Here is a 12,383-nt window from a genome sequence, read left to right on the forward strand (position 1 = left end):
AAATATGCTTTTTATTTTGTGCTGTCAGTGAAAGGACAACTACAAAAAAAGTCCTAGCAGGTATGCTTTATGTAAATACATTGAGGCATTACTACAAGTCAAAACATGATTTGTTTGTTTACTGTGTGTTATATGTAAATAGTATCTTTAAATGTTTGCACTTTAATTACAGAAACTGCATGTATTTTCTAAAATTTAATTAAAAATCCTTATAGATATGTACATCAGACAAGGGTTTTGACTGTTTTAATATTGGCAGCAAACTTGTCTTGTCCTGGACAAAAATAAGCAGAATTACAAATTTTACAAACGTTATTTTAATGTCATTAACAAATCAATGCATCGAAAAGTAAATCCATCCAACGCTGTCTTTTGGCAAAGGCAAACCCCCCAAGCAGTTGGATACACAAATTGTCTATTTCAAAGCCAGTGAAGAAGAAGGTGGGTGTCAGGGTGTAAAAGAGATGAGGTTCAGTGGAGACACCCTCCTGACGGGAGTGTTGTTGTTTGAGAGCGGAGCAAACAGATCGGCCGATGGCGTCTCGATCTGATCTCTGACCCCAGAGATCTGCCTCAACAGAGCCTTTCCCTCTTCACGAGCCTACGACCAGAGTGAACACCGACAACAATTAGTGTGTAACTACAACAGCAGCTGGACCACAGCGCTCACATTATGCAGCCACACTTACATCATTGTAGTCGCAGCAGCGCTGAGCGCAGAGGGAGGCCTCGTCGTAGAGCTTGTTCTTGAAATAGTACTGACCCAGGTACCGCAGGGCCGTGCACACCTCCAAATGCTCCTGATGTTCCTATTAGAGAAGGTTCAAACAAATAAAACAAAAACAATACATGGCTTGTAAATATTTGTTTTATGACATTTTAATGCAAATTCAAACTACAAGCTATACTATAACCATGATCAATGTACTATTGTAAAGCATTTAAAGGCATTTCTGGACAAAAAGCGCAATGGCGAAAATTTTTCAAAAAAAGGCCATAAAATTTTAAAGTGCCCCAAATTTCCTAAAATTGCCTTATTATATCCTATTGACACGTTATTGTATAATCGTTCCAAATATGACAGAAAACCCCCATATTATAAGATGTCCAAAAATTTAAAGAAAAAACTCAAACGCAATACTAGCATGTCAATTTTTGTCATAAAAGGTAATTTCTTGAAATGCCTAAAATTGTTAAGATTTGTTTTATTAGGGTCTGTTGATCTATATCATAATTTGTCCAAAAAAGTCAGATAAACACTATAAGAATGTCCAAAATTTAAAGAAGAAAAAAAATGCCATACTATAGTATGTGGATTTTTGTAAAAAAAAAAAAAATCAAAACAACGGTCTGTTGATATATGTAGTATGGCATAATTTGTCCAAAAAGACAGTAAAACATATTATAGGATGTCCAAGGAAAAAAAACCCACCATACTATAGCATGTTGATTTTTGTAAAAAAAGAAAAAGAAAAAAAGATGTAATTATTTAAAAATGCCTAAAAATGCTAAAAGAAAATGGCCTCATTATAGTCTATTGATACATATTATATTTGTCCAAAAAATGACAGAAAAACCCCATATTATAGGATGTCCAAAATTTAAAGAAAATTTAAAAAAACATACGTATGTCAATTTGTCAGAAAACGGTCATACAATTTAAAATGCACCACATTCCTAAAATTGCCTCATAAGAGTCTGTTGATGCATGTATTTTTATTTTTATGGCATAATATATTTTAAACGCTTACCCCACAAGAGAAAATGTCCTGGATGTAAAGCATGTAACAGTGGGCAGCATCATCAGACTCATTCAGCTGTTCATGGAGCCTGCCGAAATAAGAAGAATTCACATTCAGCACATATCTGCGAGATACAATCGACATGTTGAGAGAAAAAGCTGATCAGATCTCAATTTTGTGCTTTAATGTTAAAAAAAATGTGACTACTCTATTTTTGGACCACAAGATGTGTTGTTTCCTTCAGCTCTATTTATATTTCATAGTGACACTTACTTTGCCAACTTGAGTAGAGCCATTTTCTCTACATCGCCAACAGAGTATGCCCTCCAGTAACACTGGACAAAAACAGAACATGTCAAAGAAAAACTACAAACCTTAATGAAATTATTACAGGGAAATGCTGGCAGTTGTAACATGCGTACCTTCTTGGCTTCCACTTGCTGTGATAGTTTTTCGTAGCTTTCCCCCAGTGCGACCAACATGCGCGAGTCATTTGGCCTACAAAAATACATCATTGTATTTCAATTTTTATGGGCATTGCATTTAACACTTTTTCCTTTCTAAATAGTGTTCATTCTTAGCAACACATGCATAAAAATACTTTAAATATTACCTGAGCTGGTGAGCCTTTCGATAATAGTACAAACAGTAAAACGGCATCTTGAGGATCTCATATGTCTGACCCAGGCCGTACCAAGCACGGTAGTCCCGCTTGTTCACTTCAATGGCATGTCTGATAGAAAGAATATATGTAAAACAGACAGAAACCACACAAGAATAAAATCAGGGACGTCTATGCTTTACTACAACTTCGGTCTGACCTGTAGGCCTGGATGGCAGCTGAAGTGTTCTTCATTTCCATGTATTCGTGGCCCATGAGGGTCCAGGCACCGAGGCATCGAGGGTTCAGTTTGAGGGCCCGCTGAAAATACAGAGCCGCCTTCTCATGTTGAGAGCGTAAGCTATAATAGTTACCTGTGGATGACCCAAAAACTTATTACACAAATGACTTCACTTAAACAAGTGAAACAGGATATAAAGTAGAGAAAACCAAATCAATACACCTTTGAAGCTGTTGCAAGCCAATATTTTGTAACTTAACTAGTACTTTATAAATAACTTATGGCAAGGTATGATGCATTTCACGTATTTATCAATAATTTATTCAATCGCTGTGAAACTGTGCTGGAGAATTAAACAATTGCATTAGTAACAGTATCAGATTGGCTCAACACTTACCAATAACACAGCACGTCTCCACTCTGTACTTGTCGATCTCCACAAGGTTGTGGGCCAAGTAGCTCAACTCTGGCTTCATGCTCTGTGGAAGCATTCATTACCAACAGCGACACAAAACAAAAATCAGAAAAGCCAAATTTTAGGATTTATAATTCACAAGAATATAAATCTGTTCTAGACCAACTATTTTTTTAGTAAGAGTCTATGCTAAAAACTAGACTCACAGAAGTCAAATAAAACATCAAGATAACATAGTCTTAGATCATATCGTCTTGTGCAAAACCCTTTATCCGTACTGTCTGATAGAATTAGGTCTCTAACCCTCCTGTGAAAACACACTTCTTCTCCGCTAATCAATAAGGCATCACATTACAAATGGTGAACTCACTTTGACATAGAGCAGGTTGGAGAAAGTGTCCATGTTGTCGATGCGATATGGATCCTGCTCCCTCAGCTGGTTAAAAAGAGCCAGCGCTTGGTCAATATCTGAAGTGAATAGAGACAGTGCTGTGAGGTGAAGCCGTCGCCCATCACATTTTTCTGACAGTCAATTCATACTGAAAAGGTAGAAAATAAACCTCTGATGTTGTGGTAGGCGACAGCAATCTGTGAGATGATGTAGGTGCTCTTAGAAAAGCCAGACTCAATGAGGTTCTGGTATTTCTGCAACGCTTCTTTGATCATCTGCAGCTCTGTGTACATGTGGGCCATGAAGAAGTCTTTAATCCAGCAGTCTGGCAGAGACAGGGACTTCAACTGGAGAGAAAGAAAGAGAGCAGGAGAGGAAGGTGAAAACATTTTTCTGGCATTGTTTAAAACATGAGGGAGCTTTTGTTTTATATTCTGTTTGTTGTGGGACATACAGTTCAGTTTTTAATGGTCCCATATTGTAACCCCCCCCCCCAGGTGTAGGTACCATATAAATTAAAGCTTCAAACATGAATACATTTGTTGTCAAATACTGAATTAATCAACAAATGTTGTGATAATCGATAATTCTGAGTCATTTTTAAAGAAAGACTAAATTAACTGATTAACTTCATGATTAACTTCATATATATAAATATTTTGTGCTTTACTTGCTCCCCTATGATAGTAAACTTAATGTCCTGTCATCTTGGGCTTATGGAAACACAGATTTTTCACCATTTTCTAGAACAAACAACTCATCAGTGAATAAGGAAATAACCAACATATGAATGACAATAATAAAAAAAAAAATGAACCTGAATAAGGAGCATAATACGTTCCCTTTAAAAGTCTGAGGCTCTGTGGTGTGAATTGACTTTGAGTGACTTTGGGCACATGCAGTTAATGACACACTTCCATTTACAATATGTGTACATGTAAACAAAAAGTAGTTACCATTTCAATGTTGGTGACAAGGTTACTAAGCTCCAGCCAGGCTCCCCAGTGAAGAGGAAGTGCATGAATTGCCTCAACAAACACCTCCACCGCCTCCTTCAGCAGATCCAGCTTTCGTAGCACCACCCCATACCTGTGTTCCCACATCCACAAACACACACGTGGACAGGTTATGAGCAGTCCACTGTACTGTTCTGCATAATCTGAGTAAAGTATATGGAGGAAAGGTTCTTACAGGTACAGGGTGAAGCCATCCAACTCTCCTGCAGTGTGCTTCTTACTGAGCTCCACCCTCAGTTCTCGCAAGGCTTCATTGCGCACCTGACCCTTCTCCAGAGGACCTAGTACCACCGGAAAAACACAAAGAAATTCAGTGATAAAGGGAAACAAAGGTAAAGTTACCTTTTAAATGTCTAAACACAAAAGTCCTCACCTAGACTGTCCACAGTCTCATCATCCTTCTTTTTCTCACCCGACTGTGGAAAAAGAAGGAAACTTTTAACACGATTCACAAACATTACAATCAAAGTAAAAGCAGTCTTGTCATGAAATTAAATCAGGACTCAATGGATGTGGGCATTGAAGAGATATCTACAGAATCTTACCAAATAGCGCGAATACATATAGAGGAAATAAGCCTTCTGACTGCAGCAGCCTTTCAGAAAGTAAGCTGCTCGGTCATACTCTTTCAGGTCAAAGTAGGATTTGGCCAATGTAAGTGCATCCAGGTCTTGTGCATCGTCCTGAATTTGGAAAGATAAAAAGGAAAAGATATTAAAAACATTGATCTCACAGTATTACTTCTGCACACATGATTAACAGCCATTTTCATTATCTACATAAAACCTGTCTCCAGAGGGCAGTATAACTTTACCCTTCCATAGAGATGGACACAAGTGATGAACATTAAATGGCAAAGCAGGTGCTGCTGCTTTGCACCTCATATTGGTTATTTTCCTCGTGGAGACCGTAGATCACAATTAACGATTTAAAAACTCCTACTAAAGAGTATTGCATGTGTAACTAAATTCTGATCTAGCCTTTTCATCTGTGCCATAGACCATCATTGTTGTCCAAAAACTTCTAAAAATATCAATGATCACACCATTCCTTGGGAAACCTTTCCTAAAACAACATACAAACACATATTTGTAACCAGTTTTTAAAGAAAAATCTTCAATTGGAACTAATGTGGTTGGTTTGGGGGAGATTGACGGATATTAGGCTGGATGTAGTGGTGATTTGTATAACATGATGCACAAAACATCCAGTATATTTCCATCTGATGGACTGATAATGAAGCAGTAAAAACATGGATTTAATGAAGAGCTCAAATAAGTGGATGAAGAATATTGTGTTTGACACTGATTGACAACATGAAACATAACACATTTAGAAAATGTCCCAACTGTTTTGGACTGGACTTGTACTTGTGATGGGGTATTTTTACTTTTGTATATCTACTTTTATTTAAGTAGGCACGTCTGCCTCTGCCGAGCAAAAATAATAAATCAATGCAAGTTGTATATTTTTCACAATATTTTTATATAGGCCAAACCATTAAACAACATCAAGCAAATGCTTTAATTAAAAAAACAAGATCAAGGGCAGCATAATGATTGTCCAGAAACAACGACATAAAAAACAACCAAAATCTGTTTTAAATAAAATGTGCTTTAAAAAATAATGTATTATCTTGTGCAAATGAATTTTGGCTCCAATGGATTGCACCATTTAATAGATCATCCACCCCAACATATGTAATGTATGTTAAGGTTCTCAAATACCAACATGTGCTCTGTGGTTTCTCCAGAAGAAATAAAACTAAAGAGGGTTCACTATATGAAATTTCACACACAATCAGCTCTGTCAGTATAAACTCAGTTATAATCTGTTAAAAAAAAGCTTCTCAGCACTATTGCAGACATATCAAGATGTATTGTTTTGCCCTTATTCACATTAATGTATCATAGTAATTTCTCTCGCTGACAGTTTTGTGTTAAAAAACAAGTAAAAAGAGGTGATGCACTTGAAATTACAAGAAGTGGATGCAGAATACTGTGTGACAGTGATAGACAATGTGAAATATAACAATTTTAAAATCGTCACACTGTTAAAATAATCGCCCTAGTTTTGGCTTTTTTGCCTAAATCATCTCCTCATGACGCTGGCCACCTATGGTAAAATCACCTACATCCTCAGTTGATCAGATCATGTGATTTTACCCCTTTAAGATAATGGCCGATGTCAAGTGTGTGACTTAAGCAGATTTTTTTAATGCCTAATTCAAAATAAAATGTGACTTAGGCAATTTTTGAACATGCCTGTGCTTGTGACTTGAGCAATATATGGTAACACTTTATTTTGAAGGTGTCTACATAAGAGTGACATGAGCATGTCATAAACATGACATGGGATGTGTCATGGACATTAATGACACTTTGAAGTCACATTAATGCTCATGATACTTGTCATTTCATGTTTCTGACAGGCTTTTATGACTCTTATGTAGACACCTTCAAAATAAAGTGTTACTATGTCTTGCTTAAGTCACAAAGGCATGTTCAAAACATTGCCTAAGTAATTTATTTCTCTTAAGTTACATAATTTACACACAGTGTTATTACTATGCCAATAGCCATCCTTTGTTACATCCTTTTTCAGTGAAATGATCAATAAATGTCATATGTTACACTTTTGGTGAAGTTTTTGTGTTTCCTGCAAAACTTGAACAAATGAGTTAGGCGATTATTTTAACAGGGTGACGAAATGAAGCATACAAACCTCAGTAAAGGGAGGTGACGGGGGTAATTCATCCTTGGGAAGAGGGACCAAAGCAAATGCCAACTCAGAAGCCCTAAAATGTAAACACAGGAAGCATGTCACCTGACTGTCATTCTAACCCACACCGGATTTCTTCTTGCAGCAAGTAAAAACTGCAGAAAGCTGCCTCCTTTTAGTCCAACATTGTCCATTAACGTTAATGTTTTATAGCTACAAAACTACAGACTGAACCCAGTGACGTCAAGGGTTAAGGAGGAAAACGTTAACGTGATGCAGCGATGGAAACAGCAAGGCATTAGACTTTTATGGAGGTAATAATTTAACGAAGCTCTTAATAACTCTAGCTAAATAGTGTTGAATTTAACTTATTGATCAGCGCTAGCTAAAACGTTGTACCGAGACTTGTCAACAGCGTTGCTAACGTAGCTACCTGCCCGGTAACTAGCGGAGAGGCTGGTTAAACACAAAGACAGGCAGTTAACGGCACATTGGTCGCAGTCACTCTCACCACTTCGCGCTGTGTAACAGTCCTCTTTCTTTACAAAGCGATATCACTGATATTAGCTGTTTCTTTATTTGTACTAGGTCCCCAAACTCACTACAGAGAGCCGCCATTTTCATATTTTACCCAGGAAGCCTGCTATTGGTGGACGTTACAAAGAGGTAGTCCCATCCGCCAGGAATGACATCACTTCCGCTTTCTCCTTGCTGCCAAAATAAAAGACCACTGTCAACATTTTTGTCCTGTTAGAAAAAAACATTTGCTAACATTTATAACATATCGTCACACTGTTAAAATAATCGCCTAAGTCATTTTTTGTCAAAATTGTTTTGTTTTTTTGCCTAAATCATCTCATGACGCTGGCCACCTATGGTAAAATCGCCTACATCCTCAGTTGATCAGATCATGTGATTTTACCCCTTTAAGATCATCACTTCTTTGACAATTTGCCACATTCATAGGCATCAGATAAGAACCCAGGAAAGAAATGCTAAAGGGAGATTATTTAGCTATCAGTTTAGTTTATCAGTGTTTTATTGTTGACACTAATATTGGTAACACTTTACTCTAAGGGCTCTACATAAGAGTGACATGAGCGTGTCATAAACATGACATGGGATGTGTCATGAACATTAATGACACTTTGAAGTAACATTAGCACTCATGATGCTTGTCATGTCATGTTTCTGTCATTTATTTCTCTTAAGTTACATAATATACACACAGTGTTATTACTATCCCAATAGCCATCCTTTGTTACATCCTTTTTGAGTGAAATGATCAATAAATGTCATATGTTACACTTTTGGTGAAGTTTTTTGTGTTTCCTGCAAAACTTGAAAAAATGAGTTAGTTAAAATTAGTTAAAATTTATTAGTAAATTTTAACAGGGTGACGATTTATAACATATAGGACTTTAAATAACCTTGATTCCAAAAAAGTTGAGACACTGTGGGAAATGGAAATAAATACAGAATGCATTATATTATATTATATGCAGTATATTTACAAAAATCAAAAGAGTATCAGTTGAAACATTAAATATATTGTATTTGTGCAGTTTTCAATTGAATATAACAGAAAAGATTAGCTTACTGTTTTATTTACATTTTAGACAATGTATCAACTGTCTTTGATTGAGCTTGTACTTGTGATGGGGTATTTTTAGACTGTTGTATGTCCACTTTTACTTAAGTAAAGGATCTGTGTACCACTGCTGCCTTTGCAGAGCCTAATAATAATCAATGCATTTGTATATATTCCACACAATTTTTCATATAGGCCTAACCATTAAAAAATATTATCAAGCAAAGGATATAATTAGGAACAAAATCAAGGGCAGCATATTTAGATTTTTCAGTAAACTGAAAAATGGCACATAAAAACCTCACGAAAGTATGTTTTTGTTTTTTTAAATGTACTTTAAAAACAACGTATTATCTTGTGCAAATGAATTTTAGGTTCAAGGGCATGCATCATTTCATAGAACATCTCTCTAGAGACACCCCGACTTATAAAATGAATGTCAAGGTTCTCAAATGTAGACATGTGGTTTCTCCAAAGAAAAACTACAGAGGTTTCACTATATGTTATGTCACACACACTCAGTTCTGCTAGAATAGCCTCAGGTAACATCTGTTATACAAAGATTCTCAGCACTGTTGCAGACATATTAATGAGAGCTGCTATTTAAATAATTATTTATTTATTTGCTTAAATTAGCATTAATGTCTCCTCAGTAATTTCTCCCTCTGACAGTTTTGTGTCACAGGAACAAATTCTGCAGTAACACAAGTAAAAAGAGTTGATGCATTTGCAATTACAACAACAAATGGGTTTTGTAACAATAGAGACCTAGCATGCACCAATATTTGTCATTTCCATCTAGAGTAAGAACAGAACTGCTTTGTTTTCTTCCCTTGCCATCATATACCGGATAAAGACATCACAACATCATAAGGATTTTTCTCTCTATATTTACCCTTTGGCTAAGACCCCTGTTATTCCTGGGCTTACAGCTCTGTTAGTTCTGAGCTTACAGTCATTTCACACCCACAACTTCAATTGTGGGATATCCCTACCCTGAGCCCGGGGCTTAACCCTGCCTCAGAGCAGGGTTATCCACAACTTATACCCAGAAGATCAGGGTCAAAATGACTGATGTGAACTGAAGTTAGAGCAGAGCAATAGTTCATTACCTAATGAAATGATGAAATGAAATATTCTGAAGATGTGGACCCTGAACTCTGAATTTCAAATGAGAATATATAACCTAGGGCTTATTTAGTTTTAGAATTTTTTTGCATAATTCAAGTTTGGAGCTGGTAAAAACACATTATTCCAGTATATTTATTATGTCTTCATGGTGATTTACACCATTTGCACAATAATAGCATGACTTAGAGCTTTTAAATGCTTGTTGTTGACCCCTATAATGCCCCTGTTACTATTTACAGCAACAACAATCCTGACCTGCAGTCTATTTTCAGACCTGATCTCGATCTTGTGCTGCTGAATAGTTAGACTACAAACCATGCCTGCACGGTTCTTTGAAAGGATCAAAGGACTTTGATCTACTTTCTTCTAAGATCGTCATATCTGAGGTGCAAAATGTTACATAAAAAATTCAAAAGAGAAAAGTTCTGCAGCGTAACAACCACATGGAATGTGAACACCCACTACCATCCAAATCAGGGCTGTATAAAACCAACTTTACTGAATCCAAGTCAAGTCCAACTTAAAACCGAGTCCAGAGCAAATTGTAACCTGTTCAAGACCATTATATAGGCAATAATTAATTCTAATGTAGCGATTAAACATCCATTAACAAGACTCTTCTGTCCTCTAACATCAAACTAATCCAATGCATGCTGTTGGTAGAATCAGCCAATCAGATAATGTTTTACAGCTAATAACAAATCAATAGAGAAGAACAATTTGGTCCAACAAGGCCTGAGACCAAGACAAGCACAAGACTAAAAAGTGGTCTTGATACTAGACTTGAAACATCGGACAGCCCCGATTCAATTGGTTTCTACATCAATTTTAAAAGCATTGCCATAAAATGTAACAGTTATCAATAGTTCCTGTAATAATTGTACATTTCTTAGGTAATAGAAGAATATAATCTGGTTCAAGTATTCAATAACTATCCAACCTTCTGGATGTCTATTGAAGACTAAAGCATTGGTGAAAATAAGAGCCTGCATGTCACAAAACATTAGCTGCTGTCAAAGTCTTTATTTACATCTTTAGAAAGACTATTTTTATGCACTGCTAAACCTTCACTTCTATTCACTTCTGTCAGTATTATCTGCCTCTACTTTCACAGCTTCAGCTGCTTTCAACTGTTACTTATTTAATCAATATCTAATTCTAAGTAGTACATTTTTGAAAGAGCAGCATTATGACTCTTTCTTTTGCCAATAATGTGTCTCATTTGATTGCCTGCCCAGCCTCTGTCACTGGCCTCTGAGCTCGGCCTTGCTTCACTGGTGCAGAGCTGACATTGCTCATCATGTTCTTGTCTGTCAAAATCAGCAGCATCACTGGCTTTGGGATTTACTGCACTGCAAACTGCAAGTACAAGCACAGCTTCAAACTCTCACTTATTTCCCTTGGTGTAACAGGACAATTTAAACAATTTAACAATATAAACAATTTAAATCACATTTTAGTTAAGTGAATTTAGTGACACCAAAATAGATCTGATGAACTATAGATAAAATGCCTTCAGCTGAAGCAAAAGTTTGAAAGTTTTATGTGAGAGAAATTCAAAATCCACCCCTTCAAAGGGCTTAAAGGAGCAGCATGCAGCCTTGAAACAGTAGAGCGACAGGTGTTGACACGCTGAGCCACTAAAACCCACATGACAACTGCCAACTGCACTTGGATCACAGAGAAGGTCTTTTCTTCAAGTAGTATTTGGCCTAGATGTTTCTCTTATTGTCTCTTTAATGCACACAGCAATTAGAAACAGCACAAAGCAATGTTTGTTCACAGACCTTGAACATGTTGATCTACACAGTTACCTTATTCATCAATAACAAAGAGTGCAAAATAATTGAAGATCTCTCTTTACTCTCTTCTAATTGGTTTTATGAATGGCTACTCAGTGATAGTAATGTAAAGCATAAACCCTTGACACAAGTGCTATTTGAGAATAGAAAACATGCAATGCACTTGAGAAAAATGTATGTGCATGTTATTGTAGGTATGATGTGGAAAAGATCTGTTCTTAAAAGGTTGCAGCAATAGAAGTCCTTCAATGTAAGAGAAACAGCTTTGAATAGAAAAACAGGATAAAATAAATGGGGATAGGAACGGTCTTGTTCATTCAAGTAATTAAGACAAAACGAATTTCGTCTGTGAATATAGAGCTTACTTAGTATTGGTGCCTAAATATAGACAGTGCAGGTGCAGTTGTCACTGGGGCGGGTGGAGAACATGCCACCTCAGATATACATGTGTGGTCAAACAAGAACTCACATTAAATCAGTGAAGTGCCACTTTCTTTATATGGCCCTGAAAAAAACAAACCCATGTCATTGATTTCTTTGTTTTATTCTTTCTTTCTTTTTTTCCCATATACAATATCTGCAAACTAATAGCAAGAAAGAAAAAAACGGGGAGAAGTTAGCAAAGCCCCCTAAAATATATTCATATTTATTTGTGTTTGTGTGTATATGCTGCAAAATAGTGTGCACTGGGGCCCTTCGTAACCTTACGCAGCTGTTTAGCATCCCTGTTTG

General features: G+C 36.5%; 1 protein-coding gene across 1 annotated transcript; it reads right to left on the reverse strand.

The window, feature by feature from the left end:
• Positions 1–216: 216 nt before the first annotated feature.
• Positions 217–7,766, reverse strand: cdc23 (CDC23 (cell division cycle 23, yeast, homolog)). The gene is made up of 16 exons (XM_059352277.1): positions 7,639–7,766; positions 7,131–7,203; positions 4,952–5,089; positions 4,780–4,822; positions 4,582–4,687; positions 4,347–4,479; positions 3,560–3,737; positions 3,370–3,467; positions 2,982–3,063; positions 2,564–2,717; positions 2,356–2,475; positions 2,165–2,240; positions 2,016–2,077; positions 1,752–1,830; positions 690–809; positions 217–601 (listed from the first exon to the last, which is right to left on the reverse strand). Exons 1-16 carry the CDS (start codon positions 7,749–7,751, stop codon positions 449–451), a joined length of 1,728 nt encoding a protein of 575 aa, XP_059208260.1. The 5' UTR covers positions 7,752–7,766; the 3' UTR covers positions 217–448.
• Positions 7,767–12,383: the final 4,617 nt, after the last annotated feature.

The sequence above is a fragment of the Centropristis striata genome, chromosome 15 (genome assembly GCF_030273125.1).
Source record: "Centropristis striata isolate RG_2023a ecotype Rhode Island chromosome 15, C.striata_1.0, whole genome shotgun sequence".
Classification (NCBI taxonomy): Eukaryota; Metazoa; Chordata; class Actinopteri; order Perciformes; family Serranidae; genus Centropristis; species Centropristis striata.